Source organism: Sorex fumeus, unplaced genomic scaffold, assembly GCF_029834395.1.
Source record: "Sorex fumeus unplaced genomic scaffold, SorFum_2.1 ptg000079l, whole genome shotgun sequence".
Classification (NCBI taxonomy): Eukaryota; Metazoa; Chordata; class Mammalia; order Eulipotyphla; family Soricidae; genus Sorex; species Sorex fumeus.
Window position 1 is genome coordinate 5,755,748 of NW_026606136.1, and position 15,998 is coordinate 5,771,745.

Below are 15,998 nucleotides of genomic sequence, written 5' to 3' on the forward strand. Positions count from 1 at the left end.
GGTGGGCTTTTGATGCGCCGGGGCACGGACAAGCCCAGGCATGTGCCTGAGACCAGCAGCCTGTCCCCAGGCTGTGAAGCCGACACTCGTGGACATCGAGAATGTCCTGCCATTGTGGCTGGGCTCTGCTCCTGGACCTCCACGTGGAGGCAGGCTGTGGTCCTTGTGGCTTGGGTGCCGGGATGCACAGTCACACGCATGTGACATCTGGAGGCTGCACAGAGGCGTGTCTGGCTGACCGTCAGAGCAGCCTGGCAGGGTCCTGACCTCCCCCCTGATGGGGTCGGGGCGGCTCCCGTGTGGGCTCCGTGCCAGGTGCTCGCTCACCTTAAAGGGGGCCTTTGCATGAAATCTGCCTATAAATGGATGGACATGAAGTGTCGTGCTGTGTGAGATGAGTCAGGAGGACAGGGATAGATGAGAATCACCATGTTCATTTGTGGGATGTAAAAAATATTTGGCAGAAGACAAAGATCCATGGCCAGGGACAACAGGGGCTAGGAGGACCGGTCAGTGGTTGGAATCTACCACAAGCACGTGTGGGGTGGAGGGCAGGTAAGATAGAGAAGAGACCGGCACGACAATGATAGCTGGGAGTCGCATCACTGGACAAGATCTGAGGGTTAAAAGTAGGTAAAGGATATTCTTTGCTTTTTGGGTCACACCCGGCAATGCACAGGGGTTCCTCCTGGCTCTGCACTCAGGAGTTACTCCTGGCGGTGCTCAGGGGACCGAATGGGATGCTGGGAATTGAACCTGGGTCGGCTGCGTGCAAGGCAAACGCCCTACCCGCTGTGCTATCGCTCCAGCCCCTAAAAGATATTCTTGATAGCCTTTCAGTATCAACATTGCAAATCACAATGCCCGAAAGGGGGGGGGGGGAGAGAGAGAGACAGAGAGAGACAGAGACAGAGAGAGCAGAGAGAGAGGGGAGGGAGGGAAGGAGGGAAGGAGGAAGGGAGGTAGAGGGAGGGGAGGGAGGGAGGGAGGCAGGAAGGGTGGGAGGGAGGAGAAGAAAAGCACCTGCCCTAGAGGCTGGAGTGGGGTGTGGGGGGAGGGAGGGAACATGGGACACTGTGGGGAATGTGCCCTGGTGGAGGGACGGGTGTTGGAGCTCTGGAGGACTGAAGTCTAGTCATGAACAGCTTTGTAAGGGTCTGTCTCACCGTGATTCGATTAAAAAACTAAAGGGGACATTTGTCTGCCAGGGACCCCCATGAAGTCAGCCTTTCCCCAATAACTCATTTGGGGTGTCGAGGTTTGTCCCCTCAGAGCAGTGGTGGGCCTGCTGCTGGCCAGGGGTGGGAGAGTCACAAGGAGTGGGGGCCACCACGAGTGCCCAGAGGTCAGGTGACAGACACTCCTGTGGCTCTGTGTGGGAGATGGCCTGGCTGGCAGTTGGGCCCACGGGGACCAAGGGTGGTGGGGGCAGAGCAGAGTTAGGGAGCTGCAAGGAGAGCACTGGACAGGGAGGAGCACGTGGTGGGGGGAGCACGTGTGGGGGAGCGGGAGTACGTGGTGGGGGAGCACCTGGCCTGGGGGAGCACCTGGTATGGGGGAGCACTGGTGCTGGGAGAGGGCAGGAGCACGGAGAGCGGTGCTCAGACAGGAGGGGGCGTGTGGGCTGTGGGGTTCCCTGGAGGCCTGAGGGGGCCAGGCCTGCTCGGGCAGGGAGGGGCCGAGTGTCCTGTGGACTCACAGGGAGTTGAGGCCACAGAGACCCCCTGAGTGAGGGGACGCTCCTCTGGGCCCTGCAAGATGGGGGTGGGCGTGAGGGCAGAGCCCTGAATGAGGGGCGAGGGGCCTGGGAAGCTCAGTGGACCTGGACTGGGAGGGCTGGAGGCACCGCCACGCCCGGTTCCCTGGAGAGCAGGCGGGTCCCCAGCCCACTGCCCTGTCCTGGCTCCTGGCCCCCACTCCCCACCTGGCTCTCTGGACCCTGTGCCGGCAGCCCCGCGCACCTCTCCAACCCGGCTGTGCCATGCAGCGGTGTGGGGAAGGCCCCGGCCTCTCTCCTCACACTCGTGGCCCCCAGCCCCTCCCTAGAGACGTGCCTGGCTGGGATTTTCTCTCCGGCCGTGACTGCAGGAGGAGGGGCTGGGGTCCTGGCACTGCGAGCTCCCTGCAGCCCGGGCCAGGGACGCAACGGCAGAAGCAGCTGTTAGACGTCCAGGCAGGGAAGCTCACGCTCACAACCCTGCACTGGGCCGCCAGCCGCCCGGCAGGCCAGCGGAGAAGGGACGCGCCCTCTGCCACGCTGCTGCTCTCCTGGCTTCTTGAAGACCAAGCCAGGGGCCAGGAATATGGCCCAAGGGGCAGCGCGCGTGCCGTAAGCATTGCTGCGGTGACCGCTGCTCGGCGTGGCCATCACAGGCGCACCCCCTCCACCCCTCAACGTCCGGGACGGAACCCAGAATCTCACACGTAGGAGGCAGGTGCTCTACCACTGGGCCCTGTCCCCCGCCCACCCCAACTGAGGACGACAGTGACATTGACGGGTTCCTGCCGCAGTCATTGTTTGGGCCCACCTGGTGAAGGACAGCAGCTGCTGGCTAGCTACCAACACTCACTGTTTCGTGCTCGGAATTGCCATGTGGTGCCAGGAATTGAGGCTGCCCAGACTCCAACAGTGGCTGCTCAGAGACGGGTCCTCGGATGTCCGGTCACTGGGACTCTAGAATTGTCTCCCGCCCAGAAGGGTCATGCAGGTCCCTGTGGGCCCATCCACCCATCCACCCATCACTGTGAGCCTGTCTCTCTGCCTGCCTATCTGCCTGCCTGTCTGTTTGTCTCCCTGTCTGTCTGCCTGCCTGTCTGTCTGCCTGCCTGTCTGCCTGCATGTCTGTCTGTCTGTGTATCTGTCTGCCTGTCTGTCTGCATGTCTGTCTGCGTATCTGTCTGTCTGTCTGCATGTCTGTCTGCCTGCCTGTCTGTCTGCGTGTCTGTCTGTCTGCCTGCGTGTCTGTCTGTCTGTGTATCTGTCTGCCTGCCTGTCTGCCTGCATGTCTGTCTGTCTGTGTATCTGTCTGCCTGTCTGTCTGCATGTCTGTCTGCGTATCTGTCTGTCTGTCTGCATGTCTGTCTGCCTGCCTGTCTGTCTGCGTGTCTGTCTGTCTGCCTGCGTGTCTGTCTGTCTGTGTATCTGTCTGCCTGCCTGTCTGCCTGCATGTCTGTCTGTCTGTGTATCTGTCTGCCTGTCTGTCTGCATGTCTGTCTGCGTATCTGTCTGTCTGTCTGCATGTCTGTCTGCCTGCCTGTCTGTCTGCGTGTCTGTCTGTCTGCCTGCGTGTCTGTCTGTGTATCTGTCTGCCTGACTGTCTGCCTGCATGTCTATCTGTCTGTGTATCTGTCTGCCTGACTGTCTGCCTGCATGTCTATCTGTCTGTGTATCTGTCTGCCTGTCTGTCTGCATGTCTGTCTGCGTATCTGTCTGTCTGTCTGCATGTCTGTCTGCCTGTCTGTCTGCCTGTCTGCCTGCGTGTCTGTCTGTCTGTGTGTCTATCTGCCTGCCTGTCTGCCTTTCTGTCTGCCTGTCTGTCTGCCTTTCTGTCTGTCTGCCTGCCTGCCCGTCTGCCTGCCTTTCTGTCTGTCTGTCTGCCTGCCCGTCTGCCTGCCTGCCTGTTCGTCTATCTGCCTGTCCATCTGCCCGTCTGTCTGTCTGCCTTTCTGTCTGTCTGTCTGCCTGTTTGTCTACCTGCCTGCCTGCCTGTCTGTCTGCCCGTCTGCCTGTCTGCATGTCTGCCTTTCTGTCTGTCTGTCTGCCTGTCTGCTTGCCTGCCTGTCTGTCTGTATGCCTGCCTGCCTGTCTGTCTGTCTGTCTGCTAAAGCGTGCGCTGGCAAAGTGGCGAAGCAGAGGTGGGAGCCCCAGTAGGGGCCAGAGAAGGTGCCAGGAAGCTGGCAGCCATGCCCACGGAGGCGCTGGGGTGCGGGAGATGAAGCCCACCTCATTCAGGAGGCAGCGGCCAGCCTGTTGCTGCCTGATCAAAGCTTTGAAAGTCACACAGTGGCCACGTGGCTGTGCAGGTGGACCCTTCGCCCACTGCCCGTCTGTCCAAGCGAGGACGAGATGCCACAGAGGCCAACACACAATCAGGAGTGATCAGCTCTATTTTGTGATTCTTCATGATTTACATAAATGCTTGAGAGGCCAAGGGAAGGTTAATTGACCGAATGAAACAAGATTAGTGCCCACTGCGGTCAGCGTCCTGCTTCTGCTGCAAGTTTGAAGAGAAATATTTTTTAAAAATCACTAGTCTTGCACCAGCTAGGCTCACCGCCCCCCCCACCCAGCAGCTGTGTTTGAGGCTGGGGACAGTGCCTGGCGGGAGGGAGCCCGGCAGGGGCATTCGGGAAGCACAGCGGGTGCTCCAGGTGTCCCTAATGTATTCAGGGTTTCGGCCATGCCCGGCAATGCTCAGAGGTCCCTCCTGGGTGCTCGGGACTCCAGGATCCATCCCAGGCCAGCCAATGCAAGGCATGACCCTCTCGGCTGGAGACCCCTCTCGCCCTAGGGTACTTTACAACAACTTAACCTGCCCCCAAACCTCCCTGACTGCACCGGTTCTGTCTCTCTCCTCTCTGCCGCACTTTTTCTTCCCACCAACAGTTCACGTGAGGCTGTAACTTCCCGGGAAAGGGCTGGAGTGTCTGTGACAAGGGACAGTCACCGAGGGCACCCCGTGTCCCCCTCACCTGCCCCTCCCACCCTTCAAAGGGGATGGAGGGACACTTGCCCACGCTCCACCCGGCTCCCCCCAACTAAACCCTCCCAGTTCTGTTGCAGGGCCGGGCCTTGGCACAGCCTCTCCCAACTCTGCTCCAAGGGCAGGCAGCGCCAAGGGGGAGGGAGGAGGAGACCGTAGGAGCCTGGGGGAGGGCGCAGGGGGGGTGCAGGGAGGGGAGGGTGGGCCAGAAGTGCAGGCAGCAGCCCCAGGTCATCCACCTGAGCAGAGCTTTCATGCAGAAAATGTTTGTAACTAAAACCCCAGAACGCTGCTTCAGACCAACGTCCTAGCCCCACAGACTAGCTGCCCTGCTGTCCCCACACGCCTGCCCAACGTCCCACAAAGCCCAGAGAGCACGGCTGGAGCCAGCTGGAGGCAGAGGGAGACAGGCCCCAGATCTTTCTTTATTGAATCGCTGTGAAATAGTCACAAAGTTGTTCGCGATTGGGCTTCAGGCATGCAGGATTCCAACACCTGTCCCCTCACCAGGGCACATCGCCCATCAGCTGTGTCCCCAGTTCCCTCCCCTACCCGCGCCTGCCTCTATGGCAGACACCTTTCCCTCTCCCTCCCTCTCTCCTACCTTGTCCCTTTTCGGCACTGCGGTTTGCAATGCAGTTACTGAAAGGGCATCATGCATATCACTTTACCTCCTTCTAGCAGTAATAATTTCCAATGTCATTGTCATAGTGGTTCCTTCTCTGTCCTAACGGCCCTGTTCCCCGCCCCCCCCCTCCTTTTGTGGTAGGCTTCCTACCATCAACTAGTCTTCCTGGTCCTCATTTCTACTGCCCTTGGATATTAGTCTTGTACTTTTTATAAAAAAAAAAAAACGGCCACCACCACTGAGCAGGGCCCCGTCTCTGCGCGGCATCATAGCTGGGGCCCTCAAGAGCCAGAGGACAAGCTGGGGATCAGAGTCCCCGTGCCTGATAGCCCCGCAAATGAGTGCAATCATCCTATGTCTGTCCCTCTCCCTCTGACTCAGCAGGATACTCTGTGTCTATCCATGTATCCGCAAATCTCATAACTTCATCTTTTCTATGGTTGCATAGTAGTCCGTTGTGTAGATGGTCCATCCTTTCTTTAGCCAGCTATTCTTTGGCATCTGGGTTGTTTCTGGATTCTGGCTATTGTGATCAGTGCTGCAGTGAATATAGGAGGGCAGCATCATCCCTGACCCAGAGAGAGCCTGCTGACCCACAGGGCATCTGGGTGGCTCTTGGGGCCCAGACATCTCCTCCTGCAGCAGCGGTGGCACAGCACGGCCACCGCCACTGAGCAGGGCCCCGTCTCTGCACAGCATCATAGCTGGGGTCCTCAGGAGCCAGAGGACAAGCTGGGGATCAGAGTCCCTGTGCCTGGGCCAAAAGCATCTGGCTGAGGGGGGTCCCCCTCCCCATCACTGCTACGGACTCTGGTCGGCAGAAGCACAGCAGGCGAGGACTCCCGCTGGCCACCGTCTCCCGGTGCCTCCTCAGCTCCCAGGAGGCATCCATGTCTGTCTTCACAGTCCCCAAGTGCTGGAGGGTCCAAGGGCTGGACTGTCCCTCACTTCCTGCTGTGTCCGAGCCGGAGCTGCCCCTTGACATCCACTCCGCCCTGCTCCCCCTGAGGGGGCAGTGGGCAGTTGCAGCTCAGCGCGGTGGCCACTCTGAGTTCACCTTCAAACCCTCACTGTCCCTCACTTGAATCTTGACGATGCTCAGGCTGAAAATACTGGTCACCATTTGTACTGTCGGAGCTTCTGGCAAATGTGACACACCCCTGCCCGGTCATCCCAGCCGGGACACTTGGAGAAGCTGTCCCCAGCCTTCTGTTGGGTGAGGGGCCACTTCAGAGCGTAGCCTCACCCTCGAGCTCGTTGGGGACTGGAGCAAAGGCAGGCACCCGCCCTGCCTCTCCCGGAAGGTGACACACGTCCATCCCCTGCTCCTTGGCCCCCCAGGGCCTGTGCCCACGGCCTTCCAGACCACACGGCCGACTGTCAGTGTGCTCCCTGGGCCCTTGGCGCTGCCTTTGCACCCGGGGCTTTTGACCCTCTCTCGGTCACCTGCCACACGGCCACCAGGTGTTCTGGCTTAACACCCCCCCAGCTACTCCCCACACGCCCCCCCCAGCTGCCCTCGACCCTTCACCATCCCGCTGCACCCAGCTACCCCCTAGACCCGCACCTCCCCACCCCCGCACCAGCTACCCTTCAGACCCCTACCTTCACCCTGCACACCCAGTTACCCTCCACCCTTCACTCCCCTCCCCCCGCACCCCGCTACCCTGTGCCCCCGCCCCACTGGGCTCCAGCCCCGCCTGGCCTGCGCGGGGGAGCAGGGACGCTCCGGACCCCGCACCGGAGCCCTCCCCGCGTGTCCTGCGAGAGGCGAGCCCGGGATGTGCAAACCCGTGCCCAGCGGCTCAGTGGCCGGCGCCCGTGCAGGCGCGCGGGGGCAGCGGAACGGAACCAGGGCGGCCGCCGGGCCACCGAGCCGAGCCGCGCCCCCCGCGCGCAGGCGGGGACGCGACCGGAGGGGGCGGGGCGGGGCGGGGCGGGAGGCGGGGCTGCAGGGGCGGGGGCGGGGCCTCGCGGCGGGGCCCCGCCCCGGCCCGGACACGTGCGCCCCGCGAGCGGAGGGCGCTTCCGGCGTGGCCGTGCGTCGCGCGCTCCCGTCGGCCCCCGCGCGGCCCGGGCCGTACCAAGCGCGGGGGGGCGCGGGGCGTCCGCGCGGGCCGAGCGCGCTGCGCCGCCGGGCGCGTCCCCCCTCCGCGCGCCCGGGTGGCGCGCGCCGGGTCACGTGCGGCCGGTCACGTGCGGCCCGTCCTTGTGGGGGACGCGAGCATGGCCGCCCTGCTGCGCCCCGCGCGCTGGCTGCTGGCCGCCCGGCCCGCCGCGCCCGCCGCGCGCCTGCCGCTGTCCCTGCGCCTGGGCCGGGCCGCCGGGTGAGCGCGGGGGCGCGGGCGGGGTGGGCGCGGGGCTGTCCGCGGCGGGGGCTCCTCCGGCAGGGCCACCCCGCGCTCCAGGCCCCGAGCCGGGGTCTCCGCCCTTCCTGAGCCCCGGACCCCGCTGGGGCGGGAGCGACGGGCCCCGCGGACGGACGCCGACGCGGTCCCTGGGCGTCCGAGGGGGCAGGGGCCGGAGGGGCGCCCGCCGGGGGGGTCCGGCCGCGCTGGCCCCGGGCTGGGCAGTGCCAGGGCTGCCCCTCCCGGCGATGCCACCGCCGCCTGCAGCCTCGGGCCTGCCCTGGGGGCCCGCGGAGGCCGGGGGCGCCGGCGGGGGTCTGGGAGCGCGGGACGCGCCCTTGGGCGGAGAGGGTCACCGAGGCCAGCGGAGGAGTGCGGCCGCGTTCAGGCTGGCCGCAGGGGACCGCGTCTCTGCGGCCGGCCTGTGGCAGGGACCTGGGGTCTTGCCCCCCAGGAGCTTCCCCCAGGCCCGGGCGCCTGCTGCGGTGCCTCCGTGGGCATCCTCTCTGCAGCGGCCCACTGCCCGCTCCTGGTGCCCACCCCCTGGTCTGATGGGCAGGTGGGCAGCTTTGCTCGTGGCTCAGGGGCCCAGTTCTGCTGCCCCCTGGATCAGCACAGCAGTGCCTGGACTCGCCTGGCCTCCCCGAGAGGGACTCGGTGGACGGCTCTGGCCACAGGCCTGGGGCACCAACCTCCCTTGCTGGAGGCCGAGGTGACAAGATGAGTCCCAGGGCGATGGGGCAGTTTGGCTTTGCTGCTTTGGGGGCACACCCGGCGGTGCCCAGCGCTGCCTCCTGGCTCTGTGCTCGGGGCCCCTGGGGGTGCTGGGGATGGAGCCCTGGCGGCCTGTGCAGGCTGCGTCCGCCCGCTGTCCTGTCTCTCTGGCCTCCTTTTTGTGCTCTGAACACGTGGGATGGAGTCCACTCCTGTGTCCGCGGGCCAGTGGGCGGTGCAGGAGACTGTGCACACTGAGTCTGAGGCGAGTCGGCTAGGCGGCCTTGCTGCCCCCCCCCCCCTGCTGAGTTTCACTTTCTCTGTCTAACTGAGGTTACCCGTTTCCTGCTGCACGTGGGCCCGTTGAGCGCCTTTCAGGGTGTCGTGACACACCCCGGCTCTGCCCTTGTCTTACCTGAGGGTTGTGGTTGTTACTCTCCTCTCCAGCACTGACTAGCCCTGTGTCTCACACTTGAGCGTTCGGGTGAGCGTGGGCCCTGCTGGGCAGCTGGAAGTGGCCCGAGGCCAGAGCACACTGAGACCACCAGCAGCAGCACCGAGCACACGGGCTGGAGCCCTGGCCTGGCACACGGCCAGCCCGGTTCGACCGCTGGCACTCACTCCGTAGGTCCCCGAGTCCTGCCAGGAGCAATCCCCCAGCACTGAGATAGGAGTAAGCCCTGAGCACCTCCGGGTGTGGCCCAGAAACCAAAAAGAGGCACATCCAGAAGCCTAGAAAGGAGTACTGCTTGACCAGGGGAAGACCAGGCTTGGAGGCCTGTCCTGCACCGTCAGGGCCCTGTGCCGGGGGCAGGTGGGACTGGGCTGTCTCCTCCGAAGACTCAAAATGAAAACACCTTTAATGCCCGAATTTGCAGGGGACAGCGCGTGGGAAGGGCCTCTGCAGTGCTTTGGTGTGGCTGCCCGAGTGGGCCCTTTCAGCACACCAGGCCTGGGTGCCCTTTCTGCTAAGGTGTGTCCTGCACCCACAGACACACTGCTCTCTGGCCTTAGGACACGCTGGTCAGTAACTGCCTTCCATGGGAGCATGACTTGGTGGTTTTTTTTTTCTTTTCTCTTTTTGGATCACACCCGGCGATGCACAGGGTTCCTCCTGGCTCTGCACTCAGGAATCACTCCTGGCGTGCTCGGGGGACCTTATGGGATGCCGGGAATCGAACCTGGGTTGGCCACGTGCACAGCCAATGCCCTCCCCGCTGTGCTGTCGCTCCAGCCCCGCCTGACTTGGGTTTGATGTCACCTTTTAAAATGCGGCTTTAGCGGATGACATTTTCTAGTCCTTCGGCTTCTCAGGGTTAATTCCAGAGTTTCTGTGTGAATCGATTTTGTTGTTGGGCAACAGTGCTCGTCTCCCCCCCCCCCCCCCCATGACCCGTGGTTCTGGTGGTTGTAGTCAGTGTTTGCTTTACTGCAGAAGGCAGTACTTGCCCTGCCCTGGGAGCGGAAAAGTAGGGAAAACGCTGGGAAATACAGGATAAGAATGTGATGTTTTTGTCCATGGTTTGTGGCATTTGATTAACTTAGTTCCTTTAACCGGCCCGTGATCCGTCTGCACTGCCGACCTGGACTGTCTGTGCTGGCCTGAGGTTTTACACAGTGGCGTCGGTGATGGCGACTGATGGCCAGGGTGGTCTCCAACCGGATCCCAGCGGGGGTTCCTGTTGGTCGTCAGTGAGGGTGGCGTGGGGATCTGGCGGCCCGTGTTTGGTCTGTAGCATGTTTAGTTCTGCGGCAGGCAGAGCAGACCCCCGAGGGCCTCTCCGTGGCCACCCTGGGAGCTGCGTGCCTCGGTGTGGGGCTGCAGGTGCCCACCTGCCCAGGACACGCTCACTCGGTCTGTGCCTGATGTTGTGGAAAGTTTCAAGTGTGATGTGGACCTCTGCAGGTTAGGGCTTGGTTCTGTGAGCGTGTGGGTGGGGAGGAGAGGGTCGTTTGCTGTCGCATAGGCTCTGCATGCCCGAGGCCTGGTTCCATCCGTGGCTCTGTGCGGTTCCCAGCGTTCACCCTCGGGAGAGCTGGGTGGGGGCCAGAGGAGGGCAGCGGGCGGGTGCTGGCCTTGCGCGTGGCTGGCCCGGGACTGATCCCCACACTCCGTTTGATCCCCCAAGCATCGCCAGGTGTAGCCCCCCAAAAAAACAAGGGTTTCCAGTCTACAAGTAAGTGCCGGGATTGAGCCCAATGGGCGCATCACATCCAGCACCTTCCCACTGTGCTCTCTCGGGCCCTGGAAGTTTTTTTGCCAAGTGATTCTTGTAAAGCAAACAAAGACTATATAATTTGATTTTTTTTTTCTTTTCTGGTTGTATCCAGTGTTACTTGGGTTACGCCTGGCTCTGCACTCAGGGATCACTCCTGGTGGTGCTTGGGGACCACGTGGGTTGCTGGGGATTGAACCCAGCTCGGCCGTGTGCAAGGCAAACGTCCTCCCCGTTGTGCTATCACTCCAGTCCCAACTCTATAATTTTAACTTGAACCTTGGTCTTTTTCTGGGGCAGAGGGTCATACCAGGCAGTGCTCCTGGCTCTGCACTCAGGATCACTCCTGGTCGTGCTGGGGCCCACGTGGGAATGCTGGGATTGAACCTGGGTCGGCCTCGTGCAAGGCAAGTGCTCTGCTCACTGCACTATCACTGGCCCCAGCCTTGGGCTACTTTTGAAACTTAAAAGTCAGATTTGGGGCTGGAGTGATAGCACAGCAGGTAGGGCATTTGCCTTGCACGCGGCCGACCTGGGTTCGATTCCCAGCATTCCATATGGTCCCCTGAGCACCGCCAGGAGTAATTCCTGAGTGTAGAGCCAGGAGTAACCCCTGTGCAATGCCGGATGTGACCCAAAAAGCAAATCACTGTCACTGTCCTCCCATTGTTCATCGATTTCCTCGAGCAGGCCCAGTAACACTGTGAGACTTGTTGTTACCGTTTTTGGCATATCGAATATGTCACGGGGAGCTTGCCAGGCTTTGCCATGCGGGCAAGATACTCTTGGTAGCTTGCCGGGCTCTCCGAGAGTGGTGGAGGAATCGAACCTGGGTCGGCCAGGTTGGCCTTATGCAAGGCAAACGCCCTACCCGCTGTGCTATAGCTCCAGTCCCCCAAAAGCAAAAAAAAAAAAAAAAAAGTCAGATCTAGGACCATTTGGGGGCGGCGTTCAGGTTTTCGGATGTATTTTAGGCATCTTGAGTGGTTTGCAGCCCTGACCTGCTGTCCGGTGACTGGCCGGATTTTGCTTAAACTCAATCTGAAGTTTCCTTGGGCAGACTCGCTTGAGTTGGGGGGAGGCCTTGGGCCGGGCAGCTGTCCAGAGCCCCAGTGCCCGGCGGGCGTGATGGTTGGCTCGAGTTCGAGTGCCTGTGGATTGTGCCGACAGAGGCCGCGTTGGGGGGGGCACCCACTCACAGCCTCGTGCTCCCCCCCCAGGGCGCTGCACACTCGCGCCCGGCTCGGCGCCCTCGCTGCGGAGAGGAGGCGCCTGCCACAGGAGGAGCCCGCCAGCCCGCCCCGGAGGCCCGCCGGCCAGTTCGACTGGGCGCTCATGAGACTCGACAACTCCGTCCGGAGAACGGGCCGCATCCCCAGGTCACTCCTGCAGAAGGTCTTCAACTACACCTGCAGCGCGGGTAGGCGTGGCTGCCCGGACGGGTCGGGACGCGGGGCCGGTCGCTTCCACTCTGGGCGGCGCAGTTTTCTCTGAGGGCTGGGCCGTCCCCCTGACACCCAGGCAGTGTGAAGTGAAGCCATTTCCCCGGGATTTGCACACCTGCTCGGGGCACGCGGTGGACCCTCAGGGCGCCCACAGCCAGGCTTCAGGCTGCGCCTTGGAGCGAGTTGAGCTTCCGTCACCCCCCATTTGCTGGGGCTGGTGGCACTGTAGCACTGTCCTCCTGTTCTTCATTGGTTTGCTCCAGCGGGCACCAGTAACGTCTCACAACAAATTGTGAGGCTGGTTACTGTGTTTGGCATATCGAACATGTCACGGGGAGCTTGCCAGGCTTTGCCGTGTGGGCAAGATATTCTTGGTAGCTTGCTGGGCTCTTCGAGAGGGACGGAGGAATCGAACCCGGGTCGGCCGCGTGCTGGGCAAACGCCCCACCCGCTGTGCTATTGCTCCAGCCAGCTGGGGCTAGTGCCACAGTCAAATTTGGTTTTCAGACATTTTTCTCACTCCAGCCCGAGACCTCCATCCTCACAACCCCCCAGCCTGCCTCTTGCAGCCCGCAGCGTCCCTGGAGTAGCCTGGAGAGGCCTGGAGACGGGCGGAGGGGTCCCAGGGTGGCTGATCTTTCCTTGGTGGCTGGCCGATGGCCGGCTTGACTCACGGCAGGTGCTGCAGGAGCCGGGTTCTTTGTTCCCTGGGGGACGGTCCCTGCGGGGGCTGGGCATGCCCTGCAGGCGGGTCTGTGTGTCTGTCGGGTTCAGGGCTCTGTCCCCTTTCTCCAGGGACCCCCGGTGGCAGCCAGGCGCTGCTTCTCCTGCGCAGCTGTGGCTCGCTCCTGCCGGAACTGCAGCTCTCTGAGAGGACGGAGCTCGCCCACAAGATCTGGGACAAGCTTCAGGAGTTGGGTATGTGTGTGGGCCCCCCCCCCCCCCCATGGTCGTGATCTGATTTATTTGGTGAATCACAGTGACATCTAGGGGTAGTGAGAATAGAATCACTCTCTCCACAGTCGGTATTACTTGAGTCGATGGAGACAAAGCTAGGGCCTTCCCCCGCCACTCAGCCTCCCGTGCGTGTAGGAGAAGGTCAGGGCAGTGGGGCCCAGCCGTCGCTCCTCGAGGGTCCCTGCGTGCTTTGGAGAACTGTCGGGGCACTGACAGGTTCTGGGCGAGTCTGACTGGCGTTCCGTGCTTTGTTCTGAGCTCTGTGAGCATGGCACTTCAAAAACATTTTTTGCTTTTAATATAAAAGATCATTTGATAAAATCTGGCATTCACGCCTGGCTCAGCTCTAGAGAGAGTGTGTGTGGGGGGGGGCACTTGCCAACCCGTGTTTTGTCCCCATCCTGGCTTTCATCCCCAGCACCACATAGGGTCCCCCGAGACCCTCTGAGAGTGAGCCCTGAGCCCCACTGGGGCGCAGCGCAGGTATTTTACCCAGCTTGCAGGTGAGAATTGAAGTTAACTTCTTGCTGCTGTATCTGTTCATGATTTTTATAATCGGCATTTTTGAATACATTTTGTAATACTAAAAAACTCAGTAACAAAGAGAAGGATCCTATTTTTTCTTTAAAAAAAAAAAAAAGGCCTGTTTGAAGCCAGCGAGTAACACGTGTGAGGGCAGAGAACTGCACCCTGGAACACTGGGCGTCATCCCCGCTGTGTTTCGTGGTGCTGGAGATGGAGCCACCATGTAGGGTCTGCCGTGTCGTGAGCCCCAGTCCCAGGAGTTGTGGGTTTTAGCTGAGGTGATTATTTACCTCTCAGATACCAAAATATTCAGCTCTGGGAATCAGGTGGATGTATTTAGTACTCGGCAGTCTGATTTTCCCTTGTTGTAATATAAAATGGATTAAACGATCTTAGCTGGAAATGTATCTTATACATGAGCCCATATACTTTCTAAAGACAAACGTATAAAATCTCCAGTTTTCTCTTTGCAGGAATATGTAGGCCTTAAATGAAAAATACCAAAATTACAACAGTCTCACCTCATAGGGGATTCAATAAATCACCTTAGAGTGTTCCATTTTTCTGTGATTAATTTTTGTGAGTTCAGGTTTTAGGGTTTTTTAAAAAATAGTGATAAATGTTGGGTTTCAGAAAGGATAAAAGGGCAGGGGTGAAGTGAAAGAGTTGGCCAGAAAGGCCAGAACTTGTCCTGGGACACATTGCAAAGGCCCGAGCTGGGAGTTGCCCGCTGCCCGAGCAGACGGTCCGGGCCGACAGAAAGTTCCGGGTGGGCGCAACCAGCAGCCGTGGCCAGGTGAGGGTCGCCTTCTCGTGGTTCAAGTACGAGTCTCGGTTTCTGTCCCGAAACTTGGAGTTTTACGTTAAACTCGGTTTAAATGTGATTGAAGTGGAGTGTTCTGACATCTTAATTCAATTACAGAAGATCTCTAGTATTAAAAAAGCCCGAAAGACAGTCAGCAGTTCTGAAATTGTTCTCTTCTCTTTGTGAAGACACGACCCGTGAATTGAAATGAGACGCCAGTTAAGTCTCATGAAATCGCGCAGAGCCACGCAGTCTGTCGCCACAGTGGCAGAAACCAGGCGAAGGAGAGGTGGCGCCTGGCAGTCTGCTGCGTGGGGTCGTGTCCCGTCAGGGGAAGGATGGTCGAGGGTCGGGCGCGCTCCCTCCGCTCCAGCAGCCCAGGCCGAACGTCTTTATGAAGTCAGAGAAGACGGTTTTTTCCAGAAAATTATTTTTTCTAGTGTGGATGTTCCTCCCTAGAGCCAACTCCATCTGGTGGTTTCCTGAGGGACGTTTGCCAACACCCGGTTTACCCCGGGCAGGCCCTCGCCTGGGCCCGTCTGAGTTTGATGTGTTTAGTGGGAAAGCACCCCTGTGTCCAGAGCTTGGCCTCGGGCGTGTGGGTGGGTCTCCCCGCGTGGCAGGGGAGCCGTGCCCGGGCACTTGTTGGCGACGCTCCTGTGGCAGAGCCCACGGGCCTTGGCACCGGCCGCTGGTGATGCCGCTTGGCCCGGCTGCCGCAAAGGGGTGAGGGGGTCGGCGGCGTGGTTGGGTCGATGCGGTTGGGGGTGGGTGGGGTCGGGGCTCTGGGCGGAGGCGCCCGTTTGCGCGGGGCCCAGGGCCAGTTCTGCCTCCTTGGTGAGCGAGCGGCGGGGCGTGTGCTGTGATCACGGCCGGAGCCTGAGCCTGAGGCATCCTCACGCTGCTCAACGCGACCCACAGGTGCTGTGTACGACGTGAGTCACTACAACGCCCTGCTGAAGGTCTACCTGCAGAACGAGCACAGGTTCTCGCCCACCGACTTCCTGGCCCGGATGGAGAAGGCCGGCGTGCAGCCCAACAGGGTAGGTGGTGGTGTGCGCGGCCGCCTGGGGGGCGCTTCCCAGGCCTCACCTGTCCTTCCCTCCACAGGTGACATACCAGAGGCTGATCGCAGCCTACTGCCACGCCGGGGACATCCAGGGCGCCAGGTAGGCTGTGGGCACCGGATGCACCTCGCTTCCCTGGGGGCTTTCCCGGCGAGGGCCCAGACCGAGGTGGACGGCAGACAGGGACGGGGAGGGGCTGTGTTAATTAAGATTTTGATTTGCTGGTGCAGAGATTTCAAACTATCTTACTAGAATTGAGATGTTAAATAATATTTAATATTATATTTATTTCCTAGAGGGATTTTTCAGAGCCTTTAAACCATTCATTTGTAAAATGTAGTTTTCTCCGTCTCACTAGTTTGTATAAAACCGGTTACAGTTTTCTGCTTGCATAAAATTCTGTATTTTTCATTTTTTGGGGGGGGTGGAACCACACCCAGCAATGCTCAGGGCTGACTCCTGGCCCTTCACTCAGGAATTACTCCTGGTGGTGCTTGGGGGTCCATATGGGATGCCAGGGATCAAACCTGGCAAGGCAAAGGCCCTCCCCGCTGCACTCTCTCTCCTGCCTCTGTGTAAAATTCTGACTT

At 60.5% G+C, this 15,998-nt stretch overlaps 1 protein-coding gene across 1 annotated transcript in view; it reads left to right on the forward strand.

Moving 5' to 3' along the window:
• Positions 1–7,536: 7,536 nt before the first annotated feature.
• LRPPRC (leucine rich pentatricopeptide repeat containing) overlaps positions 7,537–15,998 on the forward strand; it is a 48,929-nt gene continuing 40,467 nt past the window's right edge. Inside the window, exons 1-5 of the mRNA XM_056130583.1 lie at positions 7,537–7,658; positions 11,830–12,029; positions 12,850–12,972; positions 15,263–15,384; positions 15,452–15,510. Coding sequence (XP_055986558.1) covers positions 7,558–7,658; positions 11,830–12,029; positions 12,850–12,972; positions 15,263–15,384; positions 15,452–15,510 — 605 coding nt within the window. The 5' untranslated portion in view covers positions 7,537–7,557. The remainder of the gene's footprint in view (positions 7,659–11,829; positions 12,030–12,849; positions 12,973–15,262; positions 15,385–15,451; positions 15,511–15,998) is intronic.